The 22,499-nt window shown below is 42.7% G+C and overlaps 1 protein-coding gene across 2 annotated transcripts in view; it reads right to left on the bottom strand.

The window, feature by feature from the left end:
• ATRNL1 (attractin like 1) overlaps positions 1-22,499 on the bottom strand; it is a 2,088,076-nt gene that overhangs the window by 902,783 nt on the left and 1,162,794 nt on the right. For both annotated transcript variants that reach the window (XM_069239275.1, XM_069239274.1), the window contains exon 22: positions 4,166-4,260. In XM_069239275.1, the coding sequence (XP_069095376.1) occupies positions 4,166-4,260 (95 nt within the window). The remainder of the gene's footprint in view (positions 1-4,165; positions 4,261-22,499) is intronic.

Genomic DNA, 22,499 nt, shown 5'->3' on the forward strand with positions numbered 1-22,499 from the left:
CAGATCTAGTAAAGGGGGGAGGCCTCCATCCTTTCTTGGCGCCAGAAAGTAGCGGGAATAACAACCATGTCCTACTTCTGGTGCTCTAGCAATGGATACTTTGACCAGCAGAGCCTCCACTTTCTGATGGAGCAAATGGAGATGGTCCTTCGTCAGCCATTTTTGAATGGTGGCAAGAGTGAAAGGGGTTTCCATGAATGAAAGGGCATAACCCCACTGCACAATTTGGAGCATCCATTTGGCAGATGTTATTTCACTCTTTTAGGACAGGCTGTTTCTGATCCCGCTGCCAACAGGATGGTCATGCTGAATGGAGGGCTCACTGAAGAAGCTTCGAGACTGCAGCTGGCAGAGTACTATGGGACTGGACAGCATGCTGTGTCTGGCTCCTACTTATCTGTGGAATCCGCAGCCCTCTGGGAAGCTCAGCTTGGCTGGTAAGGCTGGTATTGCGGGCGCCCATAGGAGCCCCGGTCGCGACCATAAAAGGACTGCTGCTGTGGTCGGGAAGCCAGAGAGAGGCCCAGGGATCTGGCAGTGACCCAACTTTCATGACAACACTTGTGTGCTATGTCAGGTTTGTCGCCAACTATGAGGGAGCCAGTGAAAGGCATTTTAATTAAGAAAGACTGGACATCCCCTGAAAATGCCAGTGGACCGCATTGAGGCATGGTGGTGAAGTGTCACCGTACAGGCCAAGGCCCTGTCTATGGAATCCGTGGTGTCCAGTCCATAACTGATGGCAAACTTTGCTGTGTCCCAACCGTCCACCAATGCTTGGTTCATAATAGGTCAGTCCCATTCAGGGAACATGGCCAGTAGCCGCCCAAATGATTCCCATAGGACAATGGAATTTCCACCCAAGAGACATATGGTCTTCACCGACTGCAAGGCCAAGCTGGTGGAAGAGAAGACTCTCCTTCAAAAAGTATCCAGCTTCTTGGATTCCCTATCAGGTGGGGGGAAGGCAATGCTCTTGGGCTGACCTTTTATGTTGAGGCCTGTGACACCAGGCTTTCCTGGAAGAGATGATGGGAGAAGAAGCTGGGTCTCCTGGAGAGGGACAAGGGCAATTGGTCTTGACCTTGACGCCAGGCACTTCTAGGTCGACATCCTATGCTGCACTGTACATTATTGGCCCAAATGATGCTCCTTCCTCTGAAACAGGGCCCATAGGAAAGAGCATGCCAGAGTCTGGGGAGGTATCCAGACCACTGGTGTCACCCAGCTCTTCATACCAGTTTTCTTCCTAGTCAGGGTTCTCCTCAAAGTGTTCACCACCCACCACCTCCTCGTTCAAGTATGAAGGGCCTGCCCAAGAATAGCAAGTCCAGGGGTTGATATGGCCTGGTCAACGACAAGCGGCGCTGTCTTCGAGTTGGAAATTGGTATATCTGGTCATCCAGCAGCATTGGGAGGACTGGGACAGGGTGGGTGGAGACACCCAAGCTGCATCAGACCGGATCCAGGGGAAGATCCAGAGGGACCAGCTGGCGTCAAGGGCGAACCCGCCCAAATTACGTAGCAGGGACCTCTCAACTCCATGGGGCCCAAAGGCCCACCAGAGGGAGTCAGTGGCCCAAAGATGGCATGCATGTGGTCATAGAAATCTTTCAGTTGGGGAGGAGTCTGTGAAGCAGAGACGGCTGCTAGCTCCACAGGTGGTGTGCAGGAGAGGGGCCTCAAAGCACAGTGTTTGGAAGGGAAAGTCGAAGAGCTATTTAACTTCTTATTCTTGTGCTTCTTGGACTTACCCAACTTTGAAGATTATGTTTTTGAATGGGAAGACAACAGTCTGTGAGAACTGCTCTGAGAGGTACCCCATGCTCTCCCTCCCTTCTGCCATGCCACCAGGAGCTTCATTGCCCACTTGCGGATCGTCTAGGGATGAATTGTCTTGACCTTGACGCAAGCCTCGGGCCCAACCCCAGGCACCAGAGACAGACCAAGTAGGGATCAGATACAGACGATTGTCGGCAACATGCTTCACAAAGTTTAAAACCAAAAGGTTTGTTAGAGGAAATATCCACAGCACACTGGGAGCAACTGTTCAAACATTTTTGACAATAAAGCAAAAAAAGTGGTCAAACAGTGACTGAGGTAGCTCTCCAGACCAGCGCATTTGGTGTGGAAAGAAAATAACTGATGGCACTGTGCCGGGGTCGTTACTTCTGATGCAGGCAATGCAGACACGGAGCTGATCAACACCACCTACTGGCATACAGAGGTACTGCTCAAGACTTCCTGGATCCAGTCTGACACCTGGAGAACATACTAAGGTGAGGAATCTACAGTTAGAAGTACCTATTAGAAACCCAATTCTGTAGGCTAGACTACATTGGAAAGATCACTAATCCTGGCTGGATTTGAAATTCTGAAGTCCATGTTACAGGCAGGTCACACCAGTGAGTAATTAACTCGCTTAGCTATCTTCCAAGCTCACTCAGCTATCTTTAGCATGGGCTTACTACATCCCCAATTTGGAACACCACAATTTCTACTTTCTTTTCTTAGCAGAGGATACCCAATATATCCTAAAATCAGTGATCCCATAACGACATATGCTCTAATCTTCATCACACTGCTTCTGCACCAACCTTAATTTCACAGAAACATGTGGAGTTCTCTACAACGACAAGAGCAAACACTTGCTAAGCAACTTGATCACCGAAAAGGTATTCTTAGGAGACAGTCCAGAAACACATTCTGCTTCAGTAAATTTCTCCATACAAGCATAACAGGAATTCAGATCAGCAACAAAATTGACTGTGCTTACACAATGTACACTTACTTGTCTGTCTGAAAAATCTCTGTCTATATACGGTGCTGAGTGCGACAGCATGACTATATGAAGAAAAGAGAGAATGTATGCCCTATTCTCTATAGATTCTGCTACAAGTTAAAGCAAGACTCTAGCTCAAATCTCTTTCCTGAAATGTCAAATTCAAAATCCACATACCTTCTAGACCACTCAGATAAGCCAGCCTATAGCTCCTGGCCCTCTACCACCTCAAACTATCAATCAATATAATCAATCAGCATGATACATCTGAAACCCACCCACACATCAAATTCAGGAAGCCTCTCAAAATGTTAGCTTCTTCTCCCACCTCAGTTAGAATTGACAGCCATCCCAGTTGAAATACATAGCTGCCTTAACCGCGTTAGAAGAACTGGAAACTGTACAATCAAGTTGCATAACCCTACTAATTTCAATCTGCTGGTCTATTAAAAGCAGACCATGTCAAAGAAAGCGCAAAGAAGTAATTCGTAGGGTATCCAAAAAAAAAAAAAAAATGCGCAGATAGAGTACAGCTCATGACTCTGTCCTTAAGACATGCAGAAGAGGTTCAGTAACAGCAAGCACTAAAACGTCAAGTCAGGCAACATAGGTACGAGGGAAATCGATGCAGCTCTAAGATTTGCAGTGACAACAAGATCTATTTTTGCAACAAATAAACTGACATTGAAAGGTCTCCCTAAATTTGCCTCGGAGGAATTTCCTTTTGCTGATTGTGTGAGAAATATATTTAACATTTTCTAGAAAACCACTTGTGACAACGCCTGGGAGTATGTCAAACTTACACTTGTCCCACTAATCTGACATTTCAGAAGTTGTTCACTGCATAATTGAAGTTATGAGGTGTTTTAAAGGGTGACACATCTTACGAGATCATTTCTTTACACTGGAATGGATGCTACGTAGGGAGCAAAAGACGAACAGTGAAGCGTACAACCTCATGCGTAGCTCTCCTTCTCACACCCCTTCCCCCCACTCCTTGCACAAGCACAGCTACACAATCGCATCATCGTCTGCCACGCACGCGTGGTACTAGAACATTTCCCCCACTGGCCACAGTGTATTTGCACACATTTCTTCCAGGCGTACACCAGACCAATATGAACATAAGCCTTCCACCTCCCACTCCCATTGCTTCACCATGTGCCAAGACACAGCCAAAGACATGTGATAAGTGGATAGCTCTGGTCATCAGAAATCGGTAACTAGCCATCCACACTCACCAGAGAGTAGTGTGCTACCCATCCACTATGTGACTTGACACCTCGTCAGGAGTGTGAGGAGCAATGGAACTGCGAGTACAGTACAACAGAGGTATTCCTAAAGCAGCAAGGCCAGTGCTTCCGGCTTAGAACAGTCCCTTACCTGCTCCGGGTTTGCAATGAAGTTGATAGCCGTGTGGTGCCGGTCGTCTTCCTGGATCAAGCTGAAGGTGAATTGGTAGTCTATCAGCAGACTATCTGTGGACAAAACACAAGGGAATGTTTGTACAATCAGGATGCCACCAGCGCGCTTCGCAGGCTGTTCAGGAATTGCATGTTCGCCGGTCATATGAATAGGGGCGCCAAACGGAGAAATAGCGGGGAGAGGCCAGCACAGAAGGCAATTTCCGGTCACAGACACAACCTGTGCTCCCTGGGAGACTGCGGCGACTGTATCCGGGCTGTGGCCTCCTCATTAATGAAGGCCTGCTCCTGGGAAGGAGGCACAGGTTTCATCTGTGGCTCAATGCTCAAAACACAGGAAATGAAAACCCGCTCCATTTTTACAGTGGGCTAAGTTAACACTTCCTATCAAGCGCGCTTGAAAAAATATTTTTCTTTGTATTACTGAAAGGCCTTATTTACCAACCCTACTGATGTAAGCGTTAGGCTACCGCTTTTGCTGCAGCTCTACTACTTACCGACTTGGAATGGAGACCTGAGGCTTTTCATAAGGCCCACGCACTGTAAACACTGAAAATAAGTCAACCTTGTGCAGCCTGGGCTGCCATAGTCTTACTGGAGCAACCAATGAGAGGCCACGAGGGAGGCACTGGAGGTCTCACGCAGCAGCATGTATTTTCTATGTCCTCGGAGTACTGACATAGGTGCCCAGAGCGCACACATTTAGTGCCCCTCCCCTGAACCGAGCAAGACTGGTGCTGAGAGTGGCGGGGGCTCTACCAAGGTCGGATTGGGGTCATAATTAGCCCCGGGCAGTGCCAAAAGGGTGGCCCACATTCCTGGACTGCGCCCTTTCATGAAACATTATTTGCCTAGTGTCACTGGACTAATTTTTAGAGAAATGTTTTTTAAAAAATACGCATTTTAAAGCTTATAGAGCAAGTATGGGTGGAAGAGGTAAAAAAGGTGGCCAAAGAGCCAGAACACCTGATGAGTCTAGTGTTATTATCTGGTGACATGATCTGTATTTTACTGTCTTGGTTGGTATGAAAATAAAAAGAGCACCGGAAGCCAGAATTTTTTCCTCTGATCACTGTGTACTTCAAACAGTAGGCATAAGGCAGAAGCACTTAGAATGTGTTCTAAAGCGGCCTTTTGACTAATAGTTAAAGTAAACAAAGACATAAAATCCATTTTATAAAGAAATACAAACTTTTTATATAAAGAGCACTCTTTAATTATCTTGCTTTGGCTTTTGCAGAATTTGAAAACATGGTGAAATAGCAAATTATTTTTTTCTGTAGTTTTATATGGTGTGAATGCAGCCAAAGTGCATCGGATTAATGGACTAGTTACATTACACAAGATCATTTTTTATTTTAAGCTTATAGTGATTTCCCCAGAATCACAGGATGTTGAGCCGATGCCGCGACTCCTCGAACATAATTTCCACTTCGAAAGTCGGCAGATCTGACCCTAACTACACCGCCGTGATTTCACCCACCCACTCGAAGTCCTGTATACTCTCACTCCCCCTGACCACAACGCCCTGAACGTAATAGCCCAGCAGGGAGGCAGGTAGGGGAAAGACACTGCTTCTAGGCAGGTCCAGCCCCACTGGGGCAGAGGGGAGAATGCCCCAAGGCCCAGAGCAGCACCTGCCCCCCAGCGAGGCCGCATTCAGGCTCAATGCCTCCCCCGCCCATCACAGCCTCAGGGCGATGGCCTGGCAGGGAAGGAATGAGAAAAGGGCATGCCGTGGGCTGGTTGAGCGAGGCCCTAAATAACTGGCTCATGTGTCATGTTTAGGTACTGGCCCATCGGCCAATGCCCGACTGCTCGCCTTACCAATCCGACCCTTGGCGCTGCCCATCTGCCCTTACTGCTTAACTGGGTGATTTACCTAAGACAGCCTCAACTGCGGGTCCCTGGGAGCGCAGCATTTCCAGTAATTGCCCCCCCACCCCCTTCCTTCTAAGGCCATCGCTATATTTTCGCAGTTAACACTGAGACTGGGGAATAGCAGTGAGAGGAGAGGGGAGGGAAAGGCGAGAGAGAAACAAGGTGGAAAAAAGGTGCGAAGATCACAAAGAGGAGGGTAAGGCACGGAGCAAGAGAACTGTGTGAAAGTAAGAGAACTGGTGTGAAGAGGGAAAGCGGACCGCAGGGAAGAGAGAGAAAAAGGTGACAGATGGAAGAGTGTGGCACAATGACCAGGAAAAGACGAGTTTGAGAAGTTAGGGTTACCAGCAGAAGTGGGACCACCATTTATTGCAAGCTGCGGGGAGAATGGAAGCTGCCGGCACACCCTGCCTGCCCTTTCAGAGTGACGGGGAGGGAGGACAGTGCGGTTGGGGGAGGACAGTGGGGTTGAGGGAGGACAGTGGGGTTGGGGCGAAGGCCCGCGACCACCGGGAGCTCAGAGAGGCCGGAGCGGAAACCCCACCGCGGCCCTGAGCAAGAGTATCGCGCCAAATTCGGGCGCACAAAACAAAGGATCACGGAGAGGGCGGAAGCGCCCCCTCCCCCTTCCAGCCCCGTCGTAGGAGCAACGTCGGGCGGAAACAGAAGGGAGGGGGGTGTAGCAAGGAATAAACAGCCAATAGGGGGGGGGTGCATTTTTTTAACACAAACAAGGAGGGGGGGTCACCCCCGGGGGTTCAACAAATGCGCTTAGAAATGGGCTGCCCGGCACCTTGGTCAAACGCAGGTGACCAGGCAGCCAAGAAGAGAAAGACACCCACCCACCCACACCAACAGATCAGCAGGCACCCAGAGCGTCGCAGGCTGGGTTGTCAGACGAGAACGGCTACAAGAAGGGGAAAGAAAGGAGAAAAGAACTACAAAGGCCACACCCAGCGCAGCGGGGTGGCAAGGCTACTTACCTTGGGATGCCTCACGGCAGGGTAAGACAGTCAGGGGAGGTACTCGGTAACACGGCACTCGCAGCCCGGGTACACTGGAGAGCGGGACACAAGGACCAAAACAAGGTAGCGAGCTAAGCCTAAACGAAAATACGAGTACACTCCTAGCGAAAATTGACGGACAACGCGGGAGAGTGATTGAAAACAAAGAGCAAGCAGCATGTAATAGATAATATTCGTCTAATGAGAAAGTTGTTAAAGAAAGCAATTATGACACAAATGTATCAAAGGTATAATGAATTTATTGCCCTTTACAACAACACGTAAGATTGATTTATGGCCCTCGTAAAAGAAGGGCTGACATGCTGTAAATAATCCCTCAATAAACTGCGGCCAATATGTTCCAACAAAACTACAGACTGTTATCTATCTTTGCGGGAATGGGCCGTCTGGAGGGGTTTGAGAGAGGACAGTGGAGTTGAGGGAGGACGATGGAAATGGAGACGTGAGTGGAATCAGTGGGTAGACGGGGGAGCAGAGGCCAGAGGGGAATAGGAAGTGGGCAGGCAAGAGGAAAGAAAGTAATTGGCGGTCCGGAAGACAAGGATAGAAAGGAGAACATGGGCAGAGGGAAAACAGAATGGAAACATGAAGGGGAATGAGGAGGGGAGGGGTGCATGAAAGAAAGACAGGAAAGAAGGGTACAGAAAGGAAGGGATTACGTGGGAAAGAAAGGGGAAGGGTGAACAGGGGACGGAGGAGGGAAAGACAGAAAGATGGGATAGGGTTGAGAGGAAGGAGGGATGTGTAAACAGAAAAGGAAGTGATGAGCGAGTGGAGAAGACATGAAAGTAAGAGAGAGGGCCCGGGATGTGTAACTGGAGAGGTTGAGCTGGGGCCCACTAGTAAGGAAAGAGACCCCCCTGGCACTACCGAAAAGGCATCAATGCTAAACGAGCAAGTGACCGCGCACTTTAAAGCAATAACATATAGATACAAATAGGTAACTGTAAATAACGAGGCATTTGTCACCTAAAGGTCTGAATGACATGAAATAGACAAGAAGAAATCTTGGGTTGTTTATAATGCCACTCAGACCGACGTGGTCAGTTTACTGTTAGCAAATGCAATTTTCCTGATCTGTCACAGATATATATATCATATATATATTCAATGAAAACAACACAGTTAAAGCTATTGTTATAAAACAAAGCCTAAACAACACTTAGATTTGGCAGATATGGTTAGGTAAAATACTAATAACTCATGCACTACTTACACCGTTATATGACATCACTAGTGACATGTTAAATGACATCAATCATGACATCACTAATGACATCTCAATTTGTGTCATCAATGACGTCACTGATGGCATTTCAAATAAAGGAATTGCGATACTACTGTTGACATCTGGTTTGATTTACATAATGATGTGCATGATGAATTTGCATTTTGGCATTAAATTTAGTAAGTGTAAAACATTTTTTCACAATAAGTGGTTTGAAATCATCTATCTTTGTGACAGAATTTAAAAAAACAATATATTTGTCTTGGTTTTGTATGTTATTTTGCAATATAATCGTGGATCTTTTGTTCTGTCATAATAGTTGTATGTCTATATATTCATTATATAAATACCTGCTACACTTTGTGTGATTACATTAGTTATATGAGTATTTTAGGCGAGAGACGTAGTAAATATCAATGTACTTAATAATTTTTTTTAATGGAAATGAGCAGATATTTGATATCACAGGATGATCAATCATTTCACTTTAAATTCTATGTTTTCCAGTGTTTTTTTTTATTCATATACCCCTTCGAACAGTACACCTGAGCAAACTGCATAAACCACATTAGCAGTTACTAAGAGTGTAATATCTGATTTATTACTATTGTTGAGGGAGGGAAGTCGTCTAATCGCCCACCCAAGGATTTGCAACTTGTGTTATGGCTTGACCTCCCACTAAACCATGCTAGTAAATCACATATAACATTCTGCACATCTGCATATATACATGTATGTTCACTTAAAAAAAAACATTTAAGTGTAGTTATGGTTATTAAAAAACACTCCCAAAATTCCCCAGTTTTAGTCAGCTTTAGAAACTTCAGGTCGCACTCCTGCCATGCAAACTATAACACACATCAAACTCAATGTTCATGCTCTTATCTTTTATGTAACAAAAAAAGTTTCACAAATGACTTACATGACCTTAGTATTGACACAACATATTACCTTTCCTTAAATATTATACATAACACAAATATGGATGTAGGATTACATCTTTATGCACGAGTTTTAATTTGAAGATGTGGTGTGAAGTCCTTTTATTTATTGTGCTAAACCACAGTATGGTCATAAGCACTGTATTTGGTGTGCAAGTTATGGCTTATATGGAAGACTTCATGACAATCCTAGGCCCCTCCCTGCCACTGGAGAAGGACAGCAATGTGGAATTCTGTCCCTGGTCGAATCATTGATCTCTGCTTGTGATAGAGCATCACAAACAGAAAAGACGAACAACTTGTTTGAGATACCAGCTTATATCCAAGAGATTTGGCAGCTGGTGACATAATAACTAGACACTATTCACATATCTTTGGAGACTACTAAGGAGTCTCCATCTTTTAATGCGTGTTGTCCACCTTCATGGTGAAGCACCATCCTATAATAGCAAGAGAGCCTCCTGGTGTCTCAGAATCATTGGCAGTATAGGAGGAATCACATAACAACCACTCTCGTCCAATTAAAGTCTAAACCTGAAGTTTAAGCTCTACTGACATAGCTGAACGCAGGACATGTGATGTGCACATCCACAGTAGTTCTGGGATCGAGTTGCCAGACAGTCTTTCGCCTTTGTAGGGTCGAGCCTGCGTCGCATGCGCTTGCGCATGCGTTTCGCTAAGCGAGACGCTTTAGGAATTAAAAAGGGCTCGGAGCCCTGTCCACGTCATGTCAGTGTCTTTTATTGGCTACTTTTTCTCTATTTTCCCAGCGTGATCTCGCTTGGCAGAAGTCCAGGGTTTTACATAATATCGACCCTGTTACACAGTTAATTGCACCTTTTTCGGTTACGTACATAATTGCACTTTTGCCGATAGGTTTCATTACCAGTGAAAAGTCCGGTTAGGAGTTTACAACGCTATTAGCTCTAACACGATCAAACGCGAGACCCGTTGCATTGCAAATGCTTGTTTATTCATCTCAGCAAGCTGGAAGTTTTTTACTACAATTATCGTCTTCTAGGAGGCCAGAAGTAGACCGATGGAACTTGTTTAAGGTGGTATGGCCAAAACCAAAGGCTTTCTTCTTATCCCACTGTACCGTTGTAGATCTGACATAAACATTAAAAATACAGAAGCTGCAGGGATCTTTTTTAAAAAAGAAGGGAGGAATTGACAGCATCCGACAAGCAATTGGAGGTGAAAAGAACAGGTGAAAGTTTTACATCTTTTCTGTATCAGCATCCCACCGTCTTTGGCAACAATCCCAGAGTCCCCAAAAAGAGATTCCATACTCTCATGCACACAAGCAGGTACAGCCATTATTCACACAACATTGTGGGAAGGTATGGGGTTTCAGACTTGTGTCAATTAACTGATTTTAATCTGAGCCAATAGTTTACTTGCACCAGTGGCCACAAGGAATCGGAATAAACTGTTAACAACTCCGCCTCTGTATTGTCCGGTTAGGAGAACAGCCGTGTCCTTAAATAGTGGTTAGAAACACCTGGTACACAATCCCTTCACCGGCATAGACTAACATGGTGCTTGAGGGCAACACATTGAAAACTAGTGGAGCTCCTCCGTAGGACGTGTGATATCAGTTCCTTAGACTGATTTTTTTTTTTCCACTATTCACTTATAGAATTACCTTTTTCATGGGTTGAACACGCCATGTCATTCCATCTATTTTTAACGTGTGCGCTTTTTTCTCTAGCCAAATATTCTTCTGCTCTGAGTTGATGTCTCTTTTTTTGTTTTTCCCTCTCCAGTGCTGGTTTCTCATGTGCTACTTTTTCCCTCCTCCGCGAACATGCCTTTGTTTTTTTATTTTCTTGAAAACAAGCATCCTCATATACCCCCCCCCCCCCCCACCTCAATTCTCGTTGCATTCGTTCCACCCACTCCTATTCATTTGTTTTAGGTTTCTTTTTTTTTTGAGAGAACGGTAGCTGTCCTAAAAAATTTGTACAAGACAGTTTATAAGATCCTATTTTCGTAATAAATATGGTCTATTACTTTTGTTATAATCTCATTTTCATGCAATTCTCACCATGCGGAACATCACTATCTGATACATGTTTTGCCTTACATTTCCTAAATACAGTTTTTTTTGTGTTAAGTGATGTGTTGGTCGAGGTTAATAGATAACATGGGAATGTGGATTATTCATTGAACCCGTTACTAATAAGAAAATCTGTGTTCCTAACACAGACTTCCGACTGATTCACAGTGTAGTTGTACATATAACAGACCCGAGTCTGCGGATTACTCGGTCCACACAAAGTACATGTGCGGCATTAGCTGGGATGTAACATGCTAACCCTACCAGCGCTACTGGTGCATTAAATGCTGATTACAAAGTCTCAGATAAGGGCGCTCAAGGCAAGAGGGCAGTAACTCAGATTACATATGTAATCATTTTAGGCACAGTAACTGCGAGGAACATGGTATAGCACCCAAATATAGCAAGTAGCCAGGCTGCAATGGAGCAGCAGGGGAAACAACTTGTGGCCTGAATCAGGATTTCTCAAAGCTGGGTGTCGCGACTCTCAGCTCCGTTGCAGTCAGCAGGAGCCGGTGGTGGGGGCAGCATGGTTCAGCCACAATGGTTATTAAGTTATAATCAAGTGAGAGTGGAACGTGAGATGACAAAGTAAAATAAGGTCACATCAGTGGAATAGCAGATAAATCCTGCATTATATAATGTTCCATATAAAGGGCGTTTGTATCAGTACTGGAGGCGTTATGGCAAGAGTGCCCAAGGGTATCAGAGTCCCACACCACTGCACCTAACTTTGGCTGTCTTTCACTACCCGACCGCTTGGGGGCGCCCGTTTTCCTTGCATGCATTAGGGCACACGGCGCTCTTGCAAAGTCCGACTGGCAAATGCAAACAGAAAGTCACGTGGTTGGAAGAGGGCTACCTTTACTTACTTTCACAAGCTTTGCCACACCCCACTTAAAGGGATCCAAACACACCACATTGTTTTTTCTAGAAAGCCCCATTTACATCTTAGAGGGAGAAGAAAGGCACATCCAATGCGCAACTTCGTGTCCTACCGGGCATGACTTGCTACAGCTCAACGCCGCAAAAGAACAAAACAATTTGTACTTCCTGAGGATACCGCTGCCAGAAGAGTAAGGACGACGCTGTTTATTTATTCATCTGTTTCTGGTGATTTGTAGGCCCCGCATGGCGCCGTGAGGCCGCAGGAGCATACAGTAATTTGGTTGACAAGTGAATTTTCAACAAGTGGAATATTACCACCACTGGGCCGGTATAAATGTGGAACACACACTAGGGGACTGCAGGAAGGGTTTACATATAAGATAGGGCGCAGGAACAGTTATGGCACACCTAAAAGTACAGGGATATTTATTGTTTACCTATTTTTTACATAGCATTATTGTCAAATAGTTTATGGCTGGACTGGCCATAGGAGGTACAGAAATTTAAAACAGGGGGCTGAAGGCAATAGAAACAAAGAGAGAAGGACATAAGAATAGATGAATGAAGAAATGAAAGTAGAATAAAAAAATGAGTGGAAGGAAAAGGGAAAGAATGAAGGAGAAATAAATAAAAAGAAAGACAGAAAGAAAGAACGAAAGAAAGAAAAAGAGAGGAAGAGAAAGGAAGGAAAACACAAGAGAAGGAAATACATAGAAAAGGAAAGAGAATAAAAGGGAGGAAGAAAGAAAAATGAGGAAAGGAAGATAGAAATACAGAAAATAGACAAGAAAGAAGTAAGGAATGAGAGAAGTAAAGAAATAAAGAAACAAACAAAGATACAGGGAAAGGAGAAGGAAAGAAAGAAGCAGAAAGAAAGAGGGAAAAGGAGAGAGAAAAAGAAAACAAAAGAAAAAATAAAAGAAGGAAAGGAAGAGAGAAAGAAAGTGAGAAAGGACAAGAGAGAAAGAAATAAACTTGTAGTAGTAATAGTTGTAGTAGAAGTCCGTTTTTACAACACCTTACTTTTTGATTTAAAGAAAGAAAGAAGCAAACAAAGATATTGGGAAAGAAGAAGGAAAGAAAGAAGCAGAAAGAAAGAGGGAGAAAGGAGAGAGAAAGATCGAAAACAAAAGAAAAAAGGAAAAAAGGAAAGAAAGAGAAAAACAGAAAGAAAGAGACAAAGAGGACAAGAGAGAAAAAAATAAACTTGTAGTAATAGTGGTAGCAGCAGTCGTTTTTTACAAAACCTTACTTTTTGATTTAGTAGCAACATTAGTTATATCAACTAAATTGCCATGTGGCAAATACTGGCGAAGAAATGTAGTGCAAGCAAAGGATCAACTTGGAACTGGAGCAGGGCTCCATAGAGAGTTTGGAATTAAACTTTTGGTGGCATCTGGCCAGTGCTTAATTTGTGCTTGTTGATTCCGGTGCAGGGCACCAGCACTTAATTTTGAGGGCCGGCACTTATTTCTCTGCCTCAAGCATTTATTGCGAGCAAAAGACACCTATGCGAAAGGCAGAGGAAGAGAAAAACAATGGAACAAAGCAGAAAGCTGCAGGAGTGAGCTGAAGGGGCAGGGAGTGGCTGTAAATGGATTGAAGAGGCCCGAGATGGCTTCAGGATTACGCTGCCCCAGTATTCCGTGTTCGCACATTTAATTGCAGCAGCCACGTGTTTAAGAGGGCTTTGAGCACCAGCACGTTGTTATTTGCAAATTAAGCACTGCATCTGGCACTGCTTAAAGAAGACATCTTGAGACTCCTTTATGTGTTCAGGTTTAGCTGGTTAGTCTGGAGTCTGATGAGCATAAAAGTGATTAAAGGATTGGAAGGCTCTCATGGGTCTGCTTTTTGGTTCAGTTAAAATGCTTTAACATCGACTCACACAAACGTGCAAACAAGATGGCCGCCTCCCGATAAATCCCAGGATTGCACCCACTAACAATGATTTTTCAAAACGTTCTCAGTTACTACCTGTTTCAAGCAGCATATTTTCTTTCTTAATCTCCAGCGCTGCCTAAGGTGAATGAATTGACACACTGCAAGCAGTTTTGAAGGCTTCTTTTGCAGTGGTGGCCGACAGCTTTAGGAGGGAGGGGGCGGGCGGGGCACACACACATACACACACACTCATTCTTTCACACACAGACACGCACGCCCGCACATCCATTAACAATACTCATATCATTCAAACATGCACGTAAGCACCAAACATTCATTTTAAAACATCACACACACTCATTCTTTCACACATGCACGCACGCACATCCATTAACAACATTCATACCATTCAAACATGCACACGCACACCAAACATTCAATTTGAAACATCACACACACACACACACTTACCTTCGGCCTCCAGGTCCCAGGAGGGTTGGGACTGCTGCCTTCCCTCATTGGCTGACCGGTAAGGCAGCAGTCCCAGCCTCGTCACAGAGTGGGATGGGGTCAGTGAGACTGCTGACCCCACCCCACTCTGTGACGAAGTGTCAAAAATTGACACTCGCCCTGGGCACTTCAGGGCTTAAACTGAAGCGCCCAGGGAGAGTGTCAATTGGTGACTCTTTCCTCGTCACCCAGGGGAGGGCCTCGAGGCACCTTTGCTGGGCCGAGGAGGTCACGCCCATAGGAGCTGTGATCTCCTCAGCCCAGCAAAGTTCAACTCCGGCAGCCAGGAGTCTGCGCAAATCGCACATGTCTGCTCCTGGCTGCCTGACCTGAACATGAAGAGTGTCTGTCAGGCTGACCTTTGTTCAGCCTGACAGACACTCTTCATAGGGGGCAAAAGGTGGGGGTGTGTGGCCCCTCCGCCCTAAAGGACGGGCCGCCACTGTTCTTTTGTGTTGTGCCTGCCATTGAGTTGTCCTGTGAAGTACTGTTGTGCCGCGGGCCTCTGCGGCCCGGGCAGAAGAGCCAGCTCAGGCCCGGCTTGTTTTCCCAGCCGCAGGGCTCGCTGCAGCCCCTTTTTCTGGCCTAATGTCACCTGAGGCCCTGGCTTAGGCATTGGGCCTCGCCAAGTTCAGGGCGCGGCGTGCCCTCGGGTTTAGGAGTGGGTGACCCCCCCACCCCTCACTTACCTGGTGACTGGCATTTCTTTTTGATATTCTTCTTTCTCCCAGAATGCCTTTTTTCCCGATCTTCTTCCCTGCATGCATCTGGTTCCCTTTCTAAAATGGCGTCCTCATCTATTTAATTCTATTGTTTTTTCCCAATCCAACATGGCGTCTTTGCTTTTCCTGCATGTCACTTCCTGTTTAGGAGTATTTAAGGAGTTGGATTCTTGCTCTCCTTGCGCTGCAACCCTTCCTTTGGTGGTGATCACGCTCCTGTTGTTTTCTTCTGATTCCATCCTTTTTTCCCTGCTTGTTCCACTTTCCTTCCAGTTATTTTTCTTGATTGGAAGTTTGATATTTTTTCTTGTGTTTTTTCTTCTGTTCCAGGAAGTTCCTGTCATAGAGTTTTTTCCCTTTGAGGTTTTTACTCTGGGACTCCTTCTGGAGGGCAAGGACTTATCATTGTCAGCAGCACCGTGGCTACCAGAAAGGGCCACCCTTACCATGGCCTGATCAGGACCTACAAGAATTGAGGTAATCCTTCAGTTCCAGCTGACCAAAACCGTAAGCGACGGGTAGACCGTGACAAGTACTGCTGGAGTTTCCTGTCAGGTGGGGGAGGGGGGAGGATATAGTAAGGAAAGGGCGAGGCTGAGGCCTAAATCTCTCCCACAGCTGGTTTTAGCTGCTGCACAACCTACTATTATGGTGATTTCTGGAGTAACTTTATATTCTCTTTATATAAACTGAATTAAACGTAATTTTAGACTAATTCCAGATACTACATCAATATGAAAGGAAAGAATGTACATGTTATAAATAATAAAAGTAAACAAATAAATTCCCCTCTACCAGTAAAGTCAAAGATTGTAGATTCCAAAGAGCCTTCTTTGACTGATATATTGGAGGAATTAAAAGCAGTTTGTTCTAATACAGACAACATTGCGTCAGAAATTAAAAACATTTGTAAAGACATGGCAAGTCTTTCAATTAAAGTCTCTGACAATACAATAAAAATTAAAGATTATAAGACTAAAATTGATAATATGATGCCACATACTGAAAAAAAAATTGCTCTCATGAATACTCTATTACTGGATTTAGAAAATCGTAATAGACAGTATAATCTGTGTATCTTTAATTTACCAGAAGACGTTGACAGAGAAGACTTTGGAAACCCTGTTACCAGGTCTTTTATGTTTCAAATTTCCAGACAAATTTGAAATTGACAAGGCACATAAAGTTCCTTCTCATCGGAACCCAAGCAATGTTAAACCACATCAGTTGATCTTTAAGGTCCTGCATCACCATCATCTTGTAATGATCCAAAGAGCAGCAAGAGAGATTCCAACACTAGTGGTTAATGGAAATACAATTTTCATACACCAGGACCTTGCCAAGTAAACTGTTAAAAGTTTGCAGAGAATTTATTGAACTTTGACCACGACTAAGAAGTTGTGGCTTTAAATATGGCCCTTTTGACCCACCTACTATGAGAATTTGCAAAGATGGTATCTCAAAATCTTTTCAGCCCCCTGATGATCTTCGTGCCTTTTTAGATCAACATTCTCTGCTATCTATGGAAAGAATGAGGACACTCTAACATAATTCCTATCATGGAATCTTATTATATTTAATCTATTTAATGACATTTTCTATGGGGACACTGTCTAGGCAGGTCAATCATGCAAATGCGTGTACGATTCTAAAGCACCATTTATGTTTCTGTGTTGTCTTTTTTATGTTTGTCTCTAATTTTTCTCCTTTTACTTTTAGAGCTACTCTTTATTATTATAAACTAAATTTATTTTGTTCTCTTTAATATCCTTACTCTTTTTATGAGTATGAATATTGTTAATAGAATTAAAATAGTTTCTTTTAATGTCAAAGGTTTGAGACACTCTATAAAAAGAACTAACGTTTTAGATTATTTGATTAGACATAAAGCAGACATTTGTTTACTTCAGGAAACACATACAGATGACACAGTTTTATCATATATGAATAAACAATGGGTTGTTAATATTATTTCTTCTCCTGCAATTAATAAAAAGAATGGGGTTTGCTATTCTTTTTGGCACAAAAGCTAAATATTCAAATACTAAGCAAATATTCAGATACAGTTGGTGGCTATAATATAGTGAAAATTAAAATTGACACCAACATTTTTCATCTACTTACTGTATATGCTCCAACAAATGATGATTTCAACTTTTGGTCTCACTTTACCTTTGAAGTGATTAAATTAGGTAATGAACCACTTATTATTGGTGGACATTTTAATTTAATATGCAACCTATAGTTGGACAGATGTTCCCAACCCAAATTTCGTCCACTTAAAGTTTTTTCCACTTTTATATCTTTTTTTTTTTTAATGAACCAATTTGGTAGATAATTGGCTTCTACATCACACACAGGAGAAACAATATTCATTTTTTTCTTACCTTCATAATCCCTATTCTTGAATTAATTATTTATTAATTTCCCATCAATTAATAAAAACGTTTTCTTAGTCTACAATTCACAATACAGATATCTCTGACCATGCACTTATTTCAGGGGTTTTATAACTTAACTGCAATCAACAATTCCACTCTTGCTCGCATATGAATATACTTAATGACAAAAATAATTTGAATTTATCAGCAATACATGATAATTTTTCTTTTAATCCAGAAGAATCTACTTCACGTGTAAATCGATGGAATGCATTTAAGGCATATATCAGAGGAGTATCAATATCAATTATGGCACACAATATATAATTTAACATTAAACTTAAAGAATTAGACAAACAAATAGGAAAACATGAACAGCTCTTTATTATTTCTAATGATAACAAATCCAAAATACAATTACAGAAATTTATATATGAATTACATTTTCTTTTGAGTGGAAGAGCTGCCATACAAATTTCAAATAATAAGGGTACATTTTATTTCAGAGCTAATAGATCTAGAACACCTATGGCTAATTATCTTCGTATTAAAAAACATAAAATCCAGCTAAATGCAGTTCATGGCTTAAATGGTAAACTGGCATTATGTCAAAAAGACACATAAATACCTGGGCATGCTGTAGGAGTCCAATAAGTACATAGAGTGTTCAAGATATGTAGGTATAGTTTTGTAGTTTGTTCTTTGAAAAACGAGTTCTTCACAAAATAAGAAGGTTCCAATACATAGTTTTCAGCTGACACGTGTTTTGTCATCAAGACTTCCTCAAGGCCTATTCCAAGATGTGCCCATATATGATCAGTTTCAGTCCAAGCCAGAAAGTCCTACAGTGTATCTTATAAAGCGTTGCACAGTGGTAATGATGATTTGAAGAGCTTAGGCCATGATAAGCCTGTTCCGAAGTGTTTGTTTAGCGTGACTTGCGCGAAAGTTCTACAACACTGGCTTGGATTGAAACTGATCATATATGCACACGTCTTGAACACTATATGTATTTATGGGACTTCTACAGTGTGCCCTGGTACTTATGTGGCATTTGTAGCTGCACGTGGATTTTCCAGTGTGGCAACCACAATCATGGTGGTTGGGTGTATACACCAGGAAGGCACCTATTGGACATTGTATATTTGGATATCACAACTTTCCTTATTTCCCCTAAATACAATATGTTGCCTTGGATGTGCGATCTTGGTAGCACAACCACCATAATTTTGGAAATTATCTCAAAATGAAATAGTCACTGAATTTATGAAATACTATTCAAATGTATACGATATTCCCCCAGCTATAGATACATTTATTAGTGACAATTTTTTGCAATCCCATGGTTTACCTAAAACTACCCAGTCTGCAAAGGACAAATTGGAAATACCAATTTCTTTAGAATAAATTAACTTAGCTCTTAAATATCTTAAGATGGGAAAATCACCTGGCCCAGATAGTATACCTGCTGAATTTTATAAAGTTGTTTTTTTCATTTCTCCTACCTCATTTACATAAGCTATTTACTCACTTTAGTATATCAGGATCAACTTCAGGATCCTTTACCCAATCTTTGATTGTTGTTTTTCCAAAACCCCAAAAAAGTCCCCACTCACGTTTCCAAACTACTGCCCTATAGCCTTAATAAACTAAGATTGCAAACTTTATGCAAAAATTCTAGGAACTAGATTGGCTTCTGTACTTGATACTGTTATTCACGTTGATCAAACTGGTTTCATGAAACATAGACATTCTGTAAACAATACTAGGTTATTATTTCATGTAACTGAAGTTGTGTCATCTTTACAACTACCCTCTGGTGTCCAAGCATTAGATGCTAAAAAAGCATTTGACAAAGTACATCGGCAATATTTATTTTGTACTTTATGTAAATGTTCGTAATTCTTTTATTTGTATGATTTCAGCACTTTATTCAGGTCCATCAGCTAAACTTTTCATTAATGGTCAACTTTCTAACACATTTTATCTTTTTAGAGTCACGCATCAAGGTTGTACCTTACCACCTTTACTTTTTCTCCTTGTTATTGGACCACTTCTCATTGCCATCAGAAATTGCAAGTAAATAAAAGGTATTGCTTTTAATTATGTTGTTATAAAGACTTCTGCATATGCTGATGATGTCTTATTATATATTACTAACCTGATCCTCGTCTATTAAATCTAATTCAAACACACTCCAAGATTTCAGAGTACACTTTAAACACTAATAAGATAACATTTTTTCCTTTAAATGTACTTGTACTCCTAATATGCTCTCAAATAATGGAATACTATGGTAGAAGGAAAAACTAAAAGATCTTGGTATCCTATTCTCTCATACAATTAAACAATCAATTGCATTGAACTGTGAATATACTATTCATATCAAAGACAAATTTCATAAATTATCTAATTTACACTTATCCTGGTGGGGAAAATTGATTGTCTCAAAATGGTTATTGCTCCAAAAGTTTTTTTTAATCTCTTGTCTATCATACCTAATCAACTTCCCCTAAAGTTTTATAAAAATATAGATAATCTTTTATCAACATTTGTTTGGAACAACAAAATACCCTGTATAAGCTACAAAAAGTTAAAAATTGCAAAGTGTAATGGCGGATTTGATTTACAAGACATTTAAAATGATCATAAAGCGTTTATTTTGAAACAAATCTCTTCTTGGTTTATTAATACAGACTTTAATAACACCTTTATGGCTTTGCATTGAACAAAGTTTGATATTACCGTTTCTGTTAACCACACCACTGACTTTGGGGCCGATTACGAATTTTGCAGTTGGAACTACTCTATGCCACACTCACGATGAGGAGACTGCTACGGTGATGACTGGCTCACCACTGGCCCCATAACGAGTTTTTTACTGGGCAAACCGGCAGTAACCAAGGTTTCCATCAATCAGCCCACTGGAAAACGTGTGGCAGGATTGGACTCAACTCCACATGGAGATGAGTCCAATGTCTTTGCGCAGGGGCCCCCCTAGCACCTTGGAATGCGCACTGTCTGCTGAGACATGAACATTCCAACAGTGCTGGGGATGGCGGTCCCAGCACTGCCCATGAAAATGTCATTGGCAGTGCAGGGGCCCCCCTGATTCCGGTGCCGCCGTGACTGATTAAAGCCACGACCACCATCATCCCATCAAGGTCTTTGATTTATATAGAAAAATGCTTCATTATTATCAGTCCAAACATGGTGGTCATGGGTAATTGTTATTACCAGAAAAGGAGCTGATCTGTCTTTGGTGGGGTGTTATTCAAAAGGCATCTGCTTATCAATCATTCTGAAAACAAATTGATAATTGTGTAGCACTATATTTAAATATTCTTAATATGTTTTATATTATATAATATGTATAATCTGTCAGATTTTAATGAGTAGCTCTATTTTGTTAGATTTGTAAAGATGATAATTATTGATTCCCATTTATTAGTTCCATTTAAGTATCAGTTCTTATTATATTGTAATTGCCATTGTATTGGTACAATTGTTATATTAATGCAATATTGGAAAATTCAATGTACCTCTTTCCATGCTCTTTTTTGTTTGGTCTATTGCCTTGTCATAAAATTAATTTAAATATTTTTAATACAAAATGCTTTAACATCTACACTACATGGTTATACCACTGTCTTAGTGTGGAGGTCCAGTGCATTTCCTTTGGTACCTAGTGTCCAACAATTAACATCCCCTTTCCAGAAAACCACTGTTGGCCCGTCTAGGAGTCCCTTGACTGTGCCTTAGTTCACACTGACAGTAGTGCTAGGTTTTATAACTTTTGAGAGTGAGCGTGGAATGCTGGATTAAAATTCTGCAAAATAAATGGAATGCTGGTGCAAACTGTTCATTGAGCCAAGGAAATTGTTGTGACTAGAAGCGGAGCTAGTTGATCGGTGAAGAGGAAGCGCCAAGCTACAGGAATGAATAACAGGCACATTCAAAGTCCCAAAATGTCAGTTTTAACACTTTGTTCAGTAATTGTTTTGTGTTGGATATAAAAAGTCCGGCTAAGTTTACCACCATTACATTGGATCAAATGTACCACACCATCATATGTCAAGAGGGGTTATCATGGTGTATAAAAATTCAATCGAAATAATGCATATGAAAACCCGCACAAGGAAAGCATTGCACCACCACTGTTTTGCAGTGCTCTCCAGACCATGCAATTTCAATACTGGTGACATTGCTTTTGGTTGTAGCTATAGTGATACTGGACCGACCACAGATGCGTCGACTTCACCTTCAGAAAACCCACCACACACCAACGCACCCAACAGCTACCACGCCACTGCTGGGGCAAGGTCACCGAGGACCAACTGACTACCGCCCTCGCCCTGAGACCACCCACCGACCCAGACACCGCCGCGACCAACCTCACACAGTGGATCAACGACTGCGCCAACACCCTCACCCCTCTCAAGACCTTAACAAACAACCACACCAACAAAAAAGCCGCCTGGTTCACCGAGGACCTCCGGATCTCCAAGCACACCTGTCGGAAGCTGGAGAAGAAATGGCTCCACGACCGAACACCAGACAACCACACAGCCCTCAAGAGCGCCACCCGCAGACATCACCAACTCATCAGGACCGCCAAGAAGACCGCCTTCAAGGACCGCCTAGACAACAACGCACACAACACCAAAGAGCTCTTCAGCATCGTGAAAGAACACTCCATCCCCAGCTCCATCACCAACGACATCCCGCCATCTCAAGACCTGTGCGACTCCCTGGCCACCTTCTTCCACCG

The sequence above is a fragment of the Pleurodeles waltl genome, chromosome 6 (genome assembly GCF_031143425.1).
Source record: "Pleurodeles waltl isolate 20211129_DDA chromosome 6, aPleWal1.hap1.20221129, whole genome shotgun sequence".
NCBI lineage: Eukaryota > Metazoa > Chordata > Amphibia > Caudata > Salamandridae > Pleurodeles > Pleurodeles waltl.